The sequence below is a fragment of the Patagioenas fasciata genome, chromosome 2 (genome assembly GCF_037038585.1).
Source record: "Patagioenas fasciata isolate bPatFas1 chromosome 2, bPatFas1.hap1, whole genome shotgun sequence".
NCBI lineage: Eukaryota > Metazoa > Chordata > Aves > Columbiformes > Columbidae > Patagioenas > Patagioenas fasciata.
Genome location: NC_092521.1, coordinates 19,828,168 through 19,844,492, shown reverse-complemented (window position 1 = coordinate 19,844,492; position 16,325 = coordinate 19,828,168). Strand labels below are relative to the sequence as shown.

At 35.9% G+C, this 16,325-nt stretch overlaps 1 protein-coding gene across 3 annotated transcripts in view; it reads right to left on the bottom strand.

The window, feature by feature from the left end:
* The window catches only part of NUDCD1 (NudC domain containing 1), a 42,920-nt gene that overhangs the window by 12,017 nt on the left and 14,578 nt on the right, over positions 1 to 16,325 (bottom strand). For all 3 annotated transcript variants that reach the window (XM_065830891.2, XM_071803854.1, XM_071803855.1), the window contains 4 exons: positions 12,406 to 12,591; positions 9,689 to 9,872; positions 6,339 to 6,524; positions 3,487 to 3,700 (listed from right to left, as the gene is read on the bottom strand). In XM_065830891.2, coding sequence (XP_065686963.1) covers positions 3,487 to 3,700; positions 6,339 to 6,524; positions 9,689 to 9,872; positions 12,406 to 12,591 — 770 coding nt within the window. The remainder of the gene's footprint in view (positions 1 to 3,486; positions 3,701 to 6,338; positions 6,525 to 9,688; positions 9,873 to 12,405; positions 12,592 to 16,325) is intronic.

Genomic DNA, 16,325 nt, shown 5'->3' with positions numbered 1-16,325 from the left:
ACACTGCATCTGTTTCTCAGATTAGTCAAAATGCTCTAAATGTAGATTTGAGCACCTCTCCTCTCCAAACTGAATTAATAATGAATAGCACATAACAAAAACCATCAGCATTCAGTTTATAAAATAAGCCATTCTAACAGAAAATACTCTAAAGAAAAACAAAACAAGAACATGAGACTTCTAAAAGTCTAAGAACAAAGAGAATGTATTCATGTAAGCGTCCTCAGAGTTTTCAATGTAAATGCAGTTTTCCCTGAAGCAGTCTTATTAAAATATTTTAAATACCATAAATCACCTGTAAAAAAATCTATTTAAAAAGTGACAGCATTTTACTATAGAGGCTACAATAACTACCATATTTATGAATGGCTAGCACTAGTTAGAATACTTTACCTCTAGTGAAGAAATATTTGTCTAGATTCACAGATATTACAAAGAGAGTATCTGAAGAACCTGGACAACTCTATCTTGTAGTAAGACTACATATATCAATACCTGGTAGCTGTGGACTTATGCATAAATACCTCCTTGAACATTTAAGAGACTAATGAGACTTTCAAATAATGAAACATACCCTTAGGTTAAATAACCAATGTGCCGAGTTACAGACTGTAAAATGTATGAACTTTTCAAAGTTCAGATGTACGACCACAAAGCTCTTAAAGCAGAAAACGTTCAGTCCGTGGCATGGCTTAAACCAAGCTAGCAATACAACCACTATAGCCGCTCACTCACCCTCTCCCACTACCCCCCAATAGGGAAGAAAATCAAAAGGGAAGGAAGAAACTTGGATTGAGATAAACACAGTTTAATAAAATAACAAAATACTAATATGCTACTAGTAAACATATATATAAAATAGAAATAAAAGATGAAATAAAACATACTCAGTGCAACTCCTCACAAACTCCATCTGCACCGAGCAGCCAGTCCCAGGAAGCAGCGCCTGGTCCCAACAGCCGACCCCAGAGAGAGAAAAGAGGAAAAAGGCAAAAAGGCCCACAGGCCTCTGCAAAATGGCAAAAGGCTGAACTGAATGTCTTGAACCAAACTCCCCCAGCTCGAGACAGAAAGTGCCTGAGAGTAAGCAAGAGTGGGGATACCTGAGAGAGAGAGAACAGAAGCTCCCAACTCTCCTTAAATATGGAGCATGACACCAATGGGACGGAATACTGTTACTGATCAGTCTGGATGTCAGTCAAGCTCTGCCCCATCCATGCTCCCCTTCTTCAATATCTCACACCTGTGGGCAGAGTGCTCAGAACATCCTTGGCTCTCAGACCAGAGCAATTAAAGACATTAACTCTGTGCTGGGGTGTTACCTTCCTGTTCTCAAACTAAGTCCAAATAATGACTGTGCTAGCTATGAAAAAAAAAAAAAAAGGTTACTAACTGCATGGAGAAAATTAACTAATTTTCAGTCAAACCGGCACAGTCCATTCCAGACTTTCAAACCCTCCTTCCTCAAGGAGACAAACAGAAATCCATCAGCACAAGGGAGAAAAGAAGCTATAAAGATTCCAAAGTACTTCTAGAAGTCATATGGTATTAGGGTACAAAGAAAAAAAAAAAAGATCATGAAAGCATGGATCAACAATTTGTTTTTCGTAATGCTCATACTGCCTTTAATTCATCACAACTTAAGCCTTACTTCGAACCATTCAGATGGTGCTTCAGTTCTAGCTGTTCTGAGCGGGTACCACAAGGGGAAGTGCAACTGCCAAAGCCAACCAAAGACTTCCAGTCCCTTTTTTAAGTGGAAGGAACAAGAGGAGTATGTTCAGCAGTATTTGAACATTCAACATCTCCCTCAGTTCATGTCCTACAAGGTAGGATAAAACAGTGCATTTCAGTGTTCACTGCATCTGTTAACTGCAGCAAAGAAAGTGGCTTATAACACAAGCTTTTAGCTTGAAGTCTCAAACAGAAAACTCGGAAGGGTACATTTCCAAAAATATAGGAATCCATTTCCAAAAATAAAGGGACTTCAGACTCCCTTTTATAGGTGCAGAAACACATGAGGAAATTCATCTGAATACTTATGTCACCTTCCAGATATGAACTATTTTTATTTTTGCAAATATCGCAGGCAATTTTCACCAACAAAAAACCCTAAAGAAATGGCTGAACACATCACTGAGATCAGCTTAGGGCTCTGAAGGGCTCTCTGGAGGCTCTACTAACAATATAGAGTTTAAGTGAAATTAGATGACCAGAATTAGGTTGCAATTCTCTACTAGAGAACTAATATTATAACTGACAAAAAACTAACAGGTTTTGGAAAAAAAAATGTAAATTTTATGATGGTTTAGGGAGCCCTGAATTATTTTTGTTTTCCTCTCCATGTTTTGCTGGTTTTTTTTCAGAAAGAAAGAGATAACTAAACTTTACTTCTTAAATGAAACCATGAACATGTTTATTTGTGCTTTACAGTACATTAAGTTCACACTGATTCATTTTCTATCACTTACATAATGTACAATGGATTAGGAAAATATAATAAGGAATTTGTAAGTCAGAGCTGAAGAATTTCTTTTACATTATTATCAAAAAGGCTTCTGTTTGTGGAAAGCAGAAGTAGAAATTATTAATACAAACAGGGTAAAAGTCAGGCTAACCAGTCCTAAAAGACAGTGAAAAAAATTGTTGAAGCAATAAAGTTTACTTTGCTTACAAAGGTATTTTTAACATTTGGTAGCTGTTTTTTTTTCTGGCTATTTGGAAAAAAGAAAGGTTTACTTTAGTATTTCAAAATATCACTGAATTTACTTAATTCATCACTGAAGTTTCATAACTATATGATACACTGTCTTTATGAAAATAATTTAACAGTTTACCTATTCACTGTAATCAACTAGAAGTGAATGGACAAAATTATTCTCAAAGAGAATTAAAAACACAGGTAGTGATACAAATATGCATGGGTTAATCTCATATCACAAAATATTGTTTTAGAAAGGCAGCTGACAACATTAGAACAGGACATTAACTCTGGTGCTAATAAAAACAGCCAAAGCATGTGAAAATAATGTGAGGAGGTTAACATTATGAGCATCAACATAGTCTAATATTGCAAAGAACTCTGCTTCACAGCTCAGTAGTAGAAATTCTTAATTTCCTGGTCTGATACAGGTATAAATGTCAGAACAGACAGTTACACATAATGACTTTTTTTCTGAAACAGAAAAATTTATTTTGGAAAAGCTGTTCTATGTTGTTGTAGAAAATCAGTGGTAATATAGCTTATGAGCGAGTAACCATAAGAGGAAAGGATTACTTTTACAATTAGCTAAATAACCAGTATCATGAGACAGCATTGCAAAAGCCAGTGAATTATTTTCAGCAGAGGAGACAAATTCTTTTAAGGACTTATGCAGGGTGTAGCATTAAATGAGTCCATTCTCAGATGGGCCAGAAGTCAGAGATGCAGCATACACTTCAAAATCAATTCCTATCAATGGGAAAACTAAAAATCATATACCACACCTTTTGTTGTCTTTAATTATCCAGGTGCAGCTTTCATGGTCCACAGAGGAAGAGAGTTTTCCTTCCATCAAAGGAGGCTGGTCTTTCAATGTAACACATATGTTATCAGGGGAAAAGTGTACTTTTATGTCATCCTTAGTGATGTCTTGAGGAATGTCAACTGTTATTGTCACATCATCTTCAGTCTGCTGCCAGTAATAGAGAGGGTCTTCAACTGGAAACATGCAGAAAAATACAAACTACATTACAAATTCTGTCCTGGTTTCCACAGCATGCAACACTGGGAGGTACGCAACAGAACTTCCTGAAAGAGTGAAAATTAATTTTCACTCTGAATAATTTACATAAAATATATTTTGATTATAGGAATCATTTATTTAGCAATCAAGTTCATCTGTGTTACCCATCTGGAGGGCAATTTATATTCATGTGTATACCTAAATACATCAACAGAGTTATAAAACTGGCATTAACTATTACTCTAAGGTTATTGTAGCATACAAAATTGAGAAACAAAATGAACTTAAATACATTGAAACATTAACAATTAATAATTTGGTTGATGAGACATCAGGTGCAGTGGTACTGACAAGCTACTACACATTCAGAAGTATATGACATTTAGAGATGCAAACTTTTTTTTCCTCCCTACTTTGCCTGAAGCTACACTGACTATTAACAGAAATTATTTGAGAAGACCAAGTAGTGTTTGTCTGCCTCAGCTGGTGGAGATGAAATAAAACTGCCTGCCCAGAGGTAATGCTTGCCTTTTGCTCCTGTGTCTAGAACCTGCTTGATGTCTATCTTGATTAATTAAACTGCTACAAGAAGTGGCCTTTTAACAGAAATGTTTATACAAAAGGCAGGCTATGACAGCATAACTGGATAGTGCACTGTTGGTCACAGAAAACATAAATACAGCTCCATTCATTTTCTAAAGAGCAATCTTATACACATTACCTTCCTTTTTAGAGGAAAAGTAAAGTATGGACAGGCCCTTTGGAAGCTCAAGTTGTCACAACACAAGAGTTGGTTGATCTAAGCTTCATGTCAGCAGCTGTGACTCTGAAGGACAGTGACACTGCCGTTCTTTACCCCGAGGTTCCTGTTTGCAGTGGATCAGCCACAGGTGCTACAAATATGCTTCCCAGAGATTATTAATATCTGAGACATGACAGCCTTCAAAATTCTAAACTTTGACACAGATTGTATCGGATAGTAATAGCTTTAGCTTATAAGGTAACTGAATGACACCAAATAAGTAGCTTAGACTTCTCCTCTGCCTGGTCTTCAAGACAGCCTTCTCATAAGCTGTCAAAAGCATGCGGAGGAGACTATGAAGGAACAAATTAAAAACCAAAACACTGATGTGCAACATAACCACCATAATATTTATCTATTTTGCAAAATCCTGTAAAAATGAGAGCTCTATTGCTAGCACATTTTGTTTCATTATCTGATCTCTATTACGCCTGCAATTTTACAAAACTATGCAACCAAAACTACAGCCTATGTTAGGTTTAAAGAGGTATTAGACTTCCCTCTAAACTAGGAGTTCAGGAGTCAGTACTTTCTCTACCATTAGATTTTTGCACCATGAGAAGTTTTCTAAAGGTATTGCTGCAAACAGTACTCTACACAGGACAGATTTCTTGGCTTTGGCAACACCATGTGTGCAGATACAAGCATGAAATCAGCTATCCTAAGAGCTATACAGCGCCCTTTACTGTTTCTTTAAACACACCTGGCACACAACTCGAGAAGCTTTTAAAATCCTTAAAAACTTGAACTAGCTAATTCAGGCAATAACTGCATAGACATTGCATTATGGTGCTCAGTGTACTGAAGAACTCCTTTGCCTCAACATCTATGCATACACACTATTCTTAATACAATTACACGTATAATGTCACAGTTATTACAGTGTATAACATTAATACATTCGAGAAAATTGATATTATTGTATTGTTTCCCAAACAGTTTTCACACCATCAACAGAGATTGTATTAGAATCATACAGTTAGGACTGGTTCATTAACCAATGTATCATATTCAGAAGCAAAAAGCAAATTTGAAACAATACAATATAACTGCATAAACATAACAGACCTCAGTGATATTTAAGATAAAACAATTTTATTAATAGGATTTTACATAGCTAATTTTGTTCTGTTCTCAAAGGAAAGAATGTGTGCCTTCTGTTGAAGTTCATTATTTTTTCTGAACTACTCTTCCACTGGAGAAAAGATACTCTTTTACAGGATTCACATTCTTTAAAAAAAGTTTGTGTTTGTTGTTGTTTTTTTTTGTTTGATTGGTTTTGGGCTTTGTAAGGTTTTTTTTTGTGTGTGGGGGAGTTGTTTGGTTTGGCTTTAGTGTTTGTTTGTTTGTTAAATTTAGAAAGGCAGGACTAAATTACGTATCAGAGAGCTTTCTGATGAGCAACTATCTGGGGGAGTCAATGGGGGCCATACTGCCCACTTTCACCTGTGAAGACTGGCTTCTTAATTTGAGTACTTCAGCCAGATGTCTAAATTTAGGTGCTACCTCAGCAATTCAACTACTAGCAAATACTTAGTATAGTTCTGTTTGCAAAACATCATTTCCCTTAGGACAAAAAAAAATTCTTTAAGTGTCTCCTATACAGAAAAGCTTCCCATATACATTTACGCACAATACAACTTTCCAGGGTGAAAAAAAAAAAAAAGGACAATCTGTCCTAAAAAAAAAGCTGAAAGACATATCAAGAAAAACATTTACGGCTAGAATTTCCAAAGAGATGTTAAACTGAGAAGTTATTTTCTAAGCCAAAAGAGAGAGTAGCCTACCATAATCTGACAGATAAGTCTTACCTTTCTTTTCATTTGTTGTTTTTGCATCATCATTTTCTTCTAATTTGTCATCTTCATCTTTCATAAACTTGAATGGTTTGTAGGAAACAACCATTAGACCATCGCCACTCGGCTCTATTGCTGCATAATGGGGGACTGATTTTCCTTGTAAAACTCTCCTTTTAAAGATTTCATATCTATGATCACCTATACAATTAAAAAAAGAAAATCTTAGCGGTAACATTTTTCTAAAAGACAATTATACTGATTACACTTAAAAACACTAAGCAATCCTACCAGTTAAGCCATAGTACCACAGTTTAAAAAGACATTTATCTTTTGTTTTCCCATGAGTTTGTTAAATATGTAGACCCTAAAATTACCCTAACATTGCCCATTTATAAAAGTTTAGGAAGAGGATCCAGGGAACTACCAGCCTGTCAGTCTCACTCTGTGTCTGGGAAGATTATGATTCTATGATTGCCCTTTTTCCTTATGATGGCTTTGCTGATCACAGCTGGGCCAGCAACTCACAAAACCCCTCACCGCCTCTATACAAACTAGTTTTCCAGATACTTTTTGAGCTGCTGTATAAATTTGAGATGCAATGAAATAGCTAGTGGTAACCCTTTATTCATAATGGAAAATACGGATCTTCTTCAACTTTTGTAAAACACTGCCCTTTAAAGAGAGGTCCCAGAGATGAGCTACTGGTGTCAAGGACCATGCCATTGCCTGCTGTGGTCCCAAACACACGAGAACCAGTGACTCAAAACACCAGTAAGGTGACAGGTTTAAAGAAAACATTTTTTTCTTTTTCCGCTAGAATCTAACTGCCCGTAGAGTCCTCAGTAATTGATCAACTTCTGAAAAATAACAGATTGTATGACTGGAGATTAAACAACTTGATAAAATTATCCAGGTGATAAAATTAGCCCCAGGAATTGGTTAGCTTTTCACATTTATGGTTCATATCTTCATTAAAAGAAATTACTGTACTTGTAACTACTCCAACTTGAAAGAAACTGGGACCTCATTAGCAGAGACATTAGACAAGACCAGATTATGATGGTAAAGATCATCTATATCACGTATTAACTCCAAAATGTGTTCCTGTTTGACCTCATTGTTAAGCTTAGAGAAACACTGAAGTCATAGGAGAATACAGATAATAACAGATAAGCCAGCTGTAATTTAGGTCCTCCCAATGCATTACCTCGTTTGCTAAGCAAGAAGTGGAATAAAGAGTAGTAACCAGACTATAATGCAATTGTAGTACTTAGTGGTGTTAATTACAGCCCCCTCTTTTTTCCTAAAAAGTTTGGTCAGGGCAGAGGTGGGGTAATAATTACTTATTTATTAATTATTATTAATAATAATTAGAGATTCAGCCATTCCAATTAGAGACAGAGTAAGAGATCTATACAAACAGGAGACTCCAGGCAACAAGGCAACCTGCTTTAAAGATTAACAAATTACCTGGGCTTAAATACATGACCACAAGGAAGACGTCTTTGTTGTAGTGGGACATTAGGCACTCATTGAATGAGCTGTTATTTGACTGACCCAATTTACCTGTGCACCAAAACATCGCCAATGTGTTTGCATGTCTCTTACAGCATTTGCTCACCTGTAAAAAGGCTCTGCAACCACACAACCTGCTATTGTGTGACCAAACCTTTCCTAGATTATTTTCAATCAATCAGCAACACTTTTACGTTTATTAAGTATGTCTTTATGATCTTCCTGGTAAGTTTATATTTGTCTTGTAAAGAAGGTTGGAAGAACGCTAAGCATGTAACATTTTCTGAGTATAACAGAACAGTATCATGGTTCTTCATTTCAAGCTTTTACAATAAGGATTCCTAAAACATCAGTTAAGTAAAGAAAAGAGCAAACTTTGAACAAGCAGAGTTTCAAGAAAAGTTGAGCATAGCAATCGTCTACTAATGGAAGAGGATGTAAAGTATACTAAGTTCTCAAAACAGCTTTTATCTTTGAGACTGGTTCAAACATAGCTCTGATCTGCAACATGTTTATTTAAAATAGATAACTTATTTGTCTCTTCATAATTAAAGTTTGCTTTGAATCTTGTTATTTACATTTCTGCTGACTGTAGTCACAAAAAAATTTGTCTGTACCTCAGTAATGCTGGAGAAGTGATCAGACTTTTGAAAGATTTTCAAATCCACTTTTATGGAAAAAGTTTCATTCCATGAACATTTCTCTTAAGTTTTAAAACACATTGCAAAAAGAATTTGTTTAGGGAAACTTACAGTATTATAAAATATAACAAAAGTTTGTGTTAGTGCTTTCCTTAAGCCATGGTCTTCAGCTCTAGACTGGCAGTATTACTGATTTAATTTTTCTTACAAGATACAAACAGTGATGTTCAGAGGTTTCTTTCTCTTCTAGAGTTGGTCACAAAAGCGTAAGACAATCTCACATGGTTTTATTGCTCTCTTTAAAATATTTCCATCACCCAAGGTTTCAACAGTAGATAATGTGAATAAAGCCACTCATTCTCCTATCCATGCTATATATGCAAGAGACCGAAGAAAAGTCGCAGTATGCAATCAACAACCTTAGTTCACGTAGTTAAGGATCTTGTTTCTATCAGTATCAAAATTATACTTTTCAGAGGATAATGAACAAGAACATAGCACAGTCTTCCCCAAAAGGTTTTTTTAATCCACACATCTTTAATTAGATGCTGAAGCATGGAATCTTGTATGGAAAGACATGGAAAGTATGGAAACAATGATATTTAATGTAAGTATTAAACAGATAAATCACCCTTCACCAAACTTAATTAGGGTAACACATTAATTGGTAAGTACTAATACATGTTTTTAATGTGTTGATCTAAAATTAACTTAACTTCATGCTCTCTTATTGTAGGAAAACCTAGAATATGTAGTACTTACTTTTCATGCTACAGTTCTTATATTTGTCTCATACCAATTCCAATCCCATAACAAACAAAACCCCATATCCAGCTGTACAACATTTTGAAAAGTATAACAGACATTAGTTGGAAATAGTTCTGTAATTCCACAAGGTCAAGCTGAACAGAAAGTGCATTTCATAATGTCACAAAGTAAAGTTCTATCTTCTTTTCTAATTACATTAACCACATACCTATAAAACTTCTTCCCATCTTCCAAATGTTTGTCAGAATTTAAGTCTACAACCTATAACTTGGTCTCAAAAATGTAAGAAAAATTACCTAGGTAAAATCCAGGATGACATTTTGGGGAAACGAAATATCAGAACAATCTACTGAAGAACAATCTACTTCTAAGACAAAAGAATATAAACATGATTTTTTAAAAACATTACTCACCAATAATTAAATGTAAACCACTTACCCTCTTTGCTTATCTCTGCAATTGTAATCCATTCCAAGGTAATATGGAATCCACTTCCTTTTGTGTCCAATTCATCTTTCTCTACCCTAAGCAGCAGCACAGCTACTGAATGCATATCCGATTTTACAAATGAAACACTGTGGGTTATAATAAATGGTCTTCCTAGCTCTTCATTAAACACAATCTAAAAGACAAAAATGTAGCAAAAAGTCAGTCAGTTAAAACTGGAAGTCTTGCTCTTTCTCAGAAACCAGTGAAAGGCTTCAGTGAATGTCAAATCAGCTAAAGTTTGCTTCCCACAAACCTCTCTGACAATATGAATCCACAAATGTTGTACATTTCTAGTTCCTCCTTCCTTGGCTATCAAGCCACTGTTCTGAAATGCTTTTCATCATTATTGGTTATATTATAAAATCATCACAAGGACCCATTACCGAAAGCACAAAGATCCACACAATCATCTGTATTACAGCTGTTTATTACCACAGTAAGCGACGTACAACAACTGATGAAGAAAACAGGATCCATCAACGCAGTGTATCAACTGGGGAAAACAGTCTCACACTCAAGGTGAAAATGTGGGCAGTTTCACCAAGGCCCTCCCTACTTCCCCAGACACACAAACATCCTAAAAATCTTTGTAGACCTTGACATGTGCAAACAAGAAGATAAAAAGGTCCAGTTCATTGCTGCCAGTGTTTCATCATCAACCAGTACCAAGGAGAGGGAGACTCTCTTTGTCTGGCCAATGTCTATATATAGAGAGAAAATTTTCCTTCTCTATCAAGTTTATGAAGCAAAATCAGAAACGAAGGCCTATAACTAAATTAAGGTGTATAATATTAACATTTAGGAGGAGCCAGGGTTAGAAGTTTTTTAATTTTTATGTACACAGTTTGGAAAAGTCCGTCCATATTTGGATAGGACTGTGTAGGCAGAGTATGTAAATACTACTGTCATATTGAAAGGGTAATAAGCACCACTGTTAACATGAAATAATTTCATACAGGAGGACTTCAAGTCTTGTAGCTTGAGACATTTAGCAGTTGGTACCTATAGCTGGAAGTTTCAATTCTAGAAACGAAGTATTTCAGCTTTTCTCAAAAGATCAGTCATCCAGCAAATACCCCAAGAATGTAAAACCAAAGTGAATCCAAACAGCAGAGGAGAAGAAGAAACAAAACATTCTCTATTTGCTAGAACATTAGCACATGAAAACAAAAGAATAAAAGAGAAGGAATTCAAGCTGCAGTGGTTGAATGACTACAGGCTCAATCCAGCTGTTGCTACTAAAACATGATAGAAGTTTAACCATCTGTGGGGTTGGCATGTTAACATCGCTCTAAACCACCGGGTGTTCTAAATACTCAGAAAGTGAATTTAAATGGTGACAGAATCTGAATATGAATGTCATGTTTTCGCTACCCTGGTAACTCCAGTGTAACTTATTTATGTATCAGCATTCTCACACAGAACAGATTAAAAACCAGTTGGCATTCATTACCAACCATGTGAAGAACAGGATGACCATTTCCCAGTCACTGAACTCTAAAAAGATGCAGCAGAAGGAGTTAATCTATCATGCTGACATCTTCCACTTCAGGACATATACTTGAGCTCCTGACAATACTGAAGCCTCCTTGATTGCTTAAGAAATGGCCCTCTAATAAAGAAAACAGATGCAAAATGTGGGAGCTTTATACTAGATTTGTTTTCCATTAATAAAGAGGAATTAACCACAGACCACGAGACTCAGTAGCTCAGATAGAAATGTAACCTAATTATATTAATTTTTATTGTGTCCAAGCAGAATAACCAATACCATCATTATTGTAGTAAGATCACTTTGATGTGGATACAAAAATCACTCATCAAGACTCTTTAAAGGAATTAATCATGCAAACAATTTAATCATGAGAAAAATAAAACCATACTTCAGTTACAACCAACAACTTTATTTAAAAATGTTATATACCTCTATTTTTCCAGAGGTAAGTGAACAGTATGAAGATTTCCCCCATCAGAGAGATGGAAATAATATTGCTTACATTACACCTGCTCTGCAGGCAACCCTCAGGGTTACTTATCAAAGCCTTTTAATCACCAATTTTGTTTTAAGTTTTATTCTAGTCTCTGTGGATGCATTTTAAGACGGCACGAAGTAAATGGTGTATATTTCAAGCACAAATACATTTGCACAATCATCATACAAAGCAGGAATCTCCCAATTTAAAAGTAGAAGTAACTTTTAACTTTGTTAACAATAATTTCAGACTTTAAAACATATATCTCTATTATTCCACAGGCCAGTTGAAGTAGCAAACAATAAAATATGAGGGGGAAAAAAAAGCCTAGACAGACACATATGAAGAGCAACGGGAAAGGGGAAACTGTTTTTAGATAAAGTTCAACTGGACAAGCACTTAGCTACCCATTCAGAAACGCTCACTTTTACTTAGATTCCTCTTCAGTCAAAAGGTTGTGCTCTTTCTAACACTTAAATTTTCAATATTTTGTGCATAAAACCATCATTAATTTAGTCATTAGTATAAAATCAATTATTTTTATACTTGAACACAATCCTGTATCAGTGACATAGTTAGAATTTAAAGTTTAATTCTTCACAACATCACATATGTGCAATTCTCATATGAAATATAAGAAGAATAATTATTTGGTAGAAGTACGATTCTTAAATATGTTATTGCAAGACTTACCTCCCACTTTTCAGAGGCACTGTCTCCACGCTTGCCTGATTTAATTAAATACAGTCTCCCCGTTCCATCAGAGAGGGTGAGCCACGTGGAAGATGAGAAGTGCATTGAGGCGCAGAGGCGATCATCATAAGCTGTCAAATCCGTAGGTAGCCTGAAAACTTCTCTTGGTTTTTGTAGAGCAGTGTCCTATAAGCAAACAGTCACACACTAAGACCTTATGAAGTATTTATCAATTTCAGTATATATTACAGACAAATTAAGAACAACAAATCTGAGCAGTAATTCACCAGGTTCTTCGTGAAGATGAGCATATTTGGAAAAAAGTGGGCAGCAAGCATCATTCCCACATATATGGAAAAGGTGGTGAAGTTTCATCATTGAGTGGGTTTCTATTTATTGAAAACATGAGTGTTCTATAAATTATATTTCAGCACTCACTTTTTTTTCACTTCCATTTTACAGCACTAATTACATTTTGCATTAAAAAAAGGCTTTTAATTTCTTTCCCCCCTACATCTCCATATAATTAATACCTTACATCAAATAATTCTAGTCCCAGTAAAAATGTGGAGACTTTAAAAGAAATTAAAGCCAAAGTTCAAAGAAATGAAAGCAACAGAATTGTACTCAAACTAGTTCATAAAAAGTCACTTCTAAATTAGAGAGAACTTTAGCTTATTCTCTTGCACAACTGCTATGTTCAAGATGACATCTCAGCCTTCTTAGTGTGGTTACTTTAGTCAATAAGTTAGAGAAATAACAGTTGTGACTAGCTAGGAAAGAAAAGCTATACTAATTCATATCATATTTTCAAATAACTTTTCCATCACGTTATGATAATATTATACATCAGGATAAATTTATTTAGTGTGTTGCACCAGTGGCACACTGCAATCTTGTTTTTTGTTTTTAAGCCAAATTATAAGCACAGGTAGTTTTTGAGCATGAATAAACAGAGACACTATAGTGAGCAAAGTGCACAGATAAAGTCCTGCACCGAACAATTAAGACAAATGTATTTTTTTTTAAATGACACATATAATTAAAGGAAAAATCCAGTTTTTCCTGCTGTATAAAATTTACACAAATCAGCCTGATTGAATAATAGTACAAAATGAACGTTAGATTAGCAATTTCATCTATATTTCTAGTAATTGTTCTCATAACTCCTGCTTTAGTACAGTCTTGCCTTCTTCATTTCCTGCTACTTCTAACAGAAGAACTTGCTTTCATGCTGTAAATTGGATTTCCAACTGTTGTCATTAAGTACAAAGGCATGTCTTCCAGGATATCTTTCAGGGATTATTCTTTATCTCGTGCCTTCACTCTTACATAAAGCCCTTTCATTCCTGAATAAGGCTTTGTAACTCCTCATGATCTGGCTCGCAGGATGCCAGCACCACCACCACCTGCTTAGGACTACGATTTACCTCTTATGAGTTGAAGTAACCTCTGAATATCCAAGAAGCTTGTCAGAAAAAAAAAAAAAATAGTGACGTAATCTTTATGATTTGAGAAGAACTTGGCATCACAGTTTAAAAAACCATCAGGAGATGCTTTATCAGCAACACAGCTTGATCACCTACTTACTAAGCAGATCTGGCTGCAGCATTGAGAGCACAAACAAAATACTACTGCCAAAAACATAAGATGCAGACTGGAGATTCAACAACATCACAGTCACATCTCTGTAATCTTTGAAATAACTGAAACAGAATTTAATTTCTCAAAGTTTTTTGACTGAACTAAGTAGTTGCTAAATAAGATGGGCTGGCAGTCTGTCACAAGTGGGGTTCCCCAGGAACTGAAACCAGGCCCCATGCTGTTCAACACCTTCGTAAATTACCTGGATGATGGGATTGAAAGCACCCTCACCACATTTGCTGATGACACTAAACTAGGTGATGAGCTAGACACATCACAAGGTAGAGGCATCTTGCACAGACACCCAGACAGCCTGGGAGAGCAGGTTAGCAAGAACGTTCTGAGGTTGAACAAAAACAAGGGCAAAGTCCTGCACCTGAGATGGAATAGCCAAAGAGCGCAGGACCAGCTAGGATCTGTGTGATTGGGGAGCAGCTTTGCTGAAAGAGACCTGGAGCTTCTGGTGGACAGGCTGTACATGAGTCACCAGTGCATCCCTGCAGCAACAAAAGCAAATGGGGTCCTGGGCTGCATCTGCAGCAGCATTATCAGCAGAGATAGAGACACGATCATCCCACTCTACTCATCACTTGTCAGGCCACAGCTGGCGTAGTGTGTCCAGTTCTGGGGCCCACAACTGAGAAAAGACATGGTCAGGAAAGGGTCAAAAGGATGGCCATGAAGACGATCAAAGGGTTGGAGAATTTGCCCTATGGGAGAAGACTGAAGGAGTTACGTCTTTCTCCCATTCTTAAAGGACAGCTAAAAAGAGGACAGGGGCTCTCTCTTCACAAGGAATCACATAAAGATAACAAGGTGCAACAGGTGCAAGTGGCACCTGGAGAGGTTTCACCTTGACATAAGAGAGTTCTTTTATAGTGAGATCAATCAATGACTGGAACAACCTCCCCAGGGACATGGCAGAGTCCCCATCACTGAAGGTTTTCAAGACGCAACTGGACAGGGTGCCAAATCATCTCATCCGGGCTTCTTCACCCATGGAAGGTTGAACTGTATGGGCTTTTGAGGTCCTTTTCAACCTGGGCTGTTGTATGATTCTAAAATAAATATTGGACATTAATAGTATAATTTACACACATATATACATTCACCACCTTGCCCCTTATACTGATTCACAGACTTGAGGATCTGATCTGAGGTTTCCAAAAAAGTCTTCCAGAAATAACAAACAAAACCAATTATTGTTGTTTCTGTTCTGTATCTTAAAGAACCATTTATCATGAAGGTATGTGTCTACATCTATTGGAACAAATAAACAATCTTCTCTCGAAAAAACGATGCCTGACTGGCCTTTACAGATCAACATTTCCCTTTTTAAATAAAATCTATCTTTTTAATCTAACAACAAATAGACTATGTTGAGAACACATCTAACGGTAACGGAGGCAATTAATCCATTTTCAGTTTTATTTTACTAGGCTCATTTCCAATCAGTTGATCTACAATTATTTTAGAAACTCTACAAATCAGAAAACTCTGCTTAACAATAAATAAATTCTTCCCTTTTTACTAAAAACAGCATGAGTGTCACTAAAATGAAAATATATTTACGCAGAAATATATTTTTAAAAATAGAAAAACAGAATTTGAAAGAAAAACATTACGGGCACGGTTTTGAAGATAATTACAAGTTTGTGAAAGGTAGCACAAACAAACAGAATTATATTTTGTATTGAAAACCTGGGGGAGGAACAAGCACTTATCTATCCTGTGCTACTCAAAATGCACTCTATTACTACAGCAGGGGTAGGCACAAGATTAAGAAACAGTAATGAAAAAAGTTACCAGATTAAAACACCATCTCATTACAGGTCCTGGAATTTCAGCCACAAATTATTATAATACTTTCTAGGCATCTCGTGTCCCTCTGTCTTCACTCAAACAATGGATACCTTGGGAGGCAGGGGGGAAATCATCTACATACAGATCTACTTATAGTAAAAGAAACTCATTCTCAGCTATGAAATAAGGCAGTCAAAAATATACATACAAAACACCAAGCTCTTTACACTTGTGCACATGTATGCAATATGGAAAGAGCACATTTGTGCATGCAAAAGCATAACATAGCCTAACTTGTTGAGAATCCTGTATTTGAGGGGATTTCAAATCCTTCATATTTTCCAGATGTTATCAAAATCAGATGTGCATTAAAAACATGTTTGAAAGCAAGCAAGATAAACTGGATTTGAATAAGTGCCATTTTAATAAACTATAGCAAAAGACCAGCTGACAAATAGATAGCCTGCTTGCCT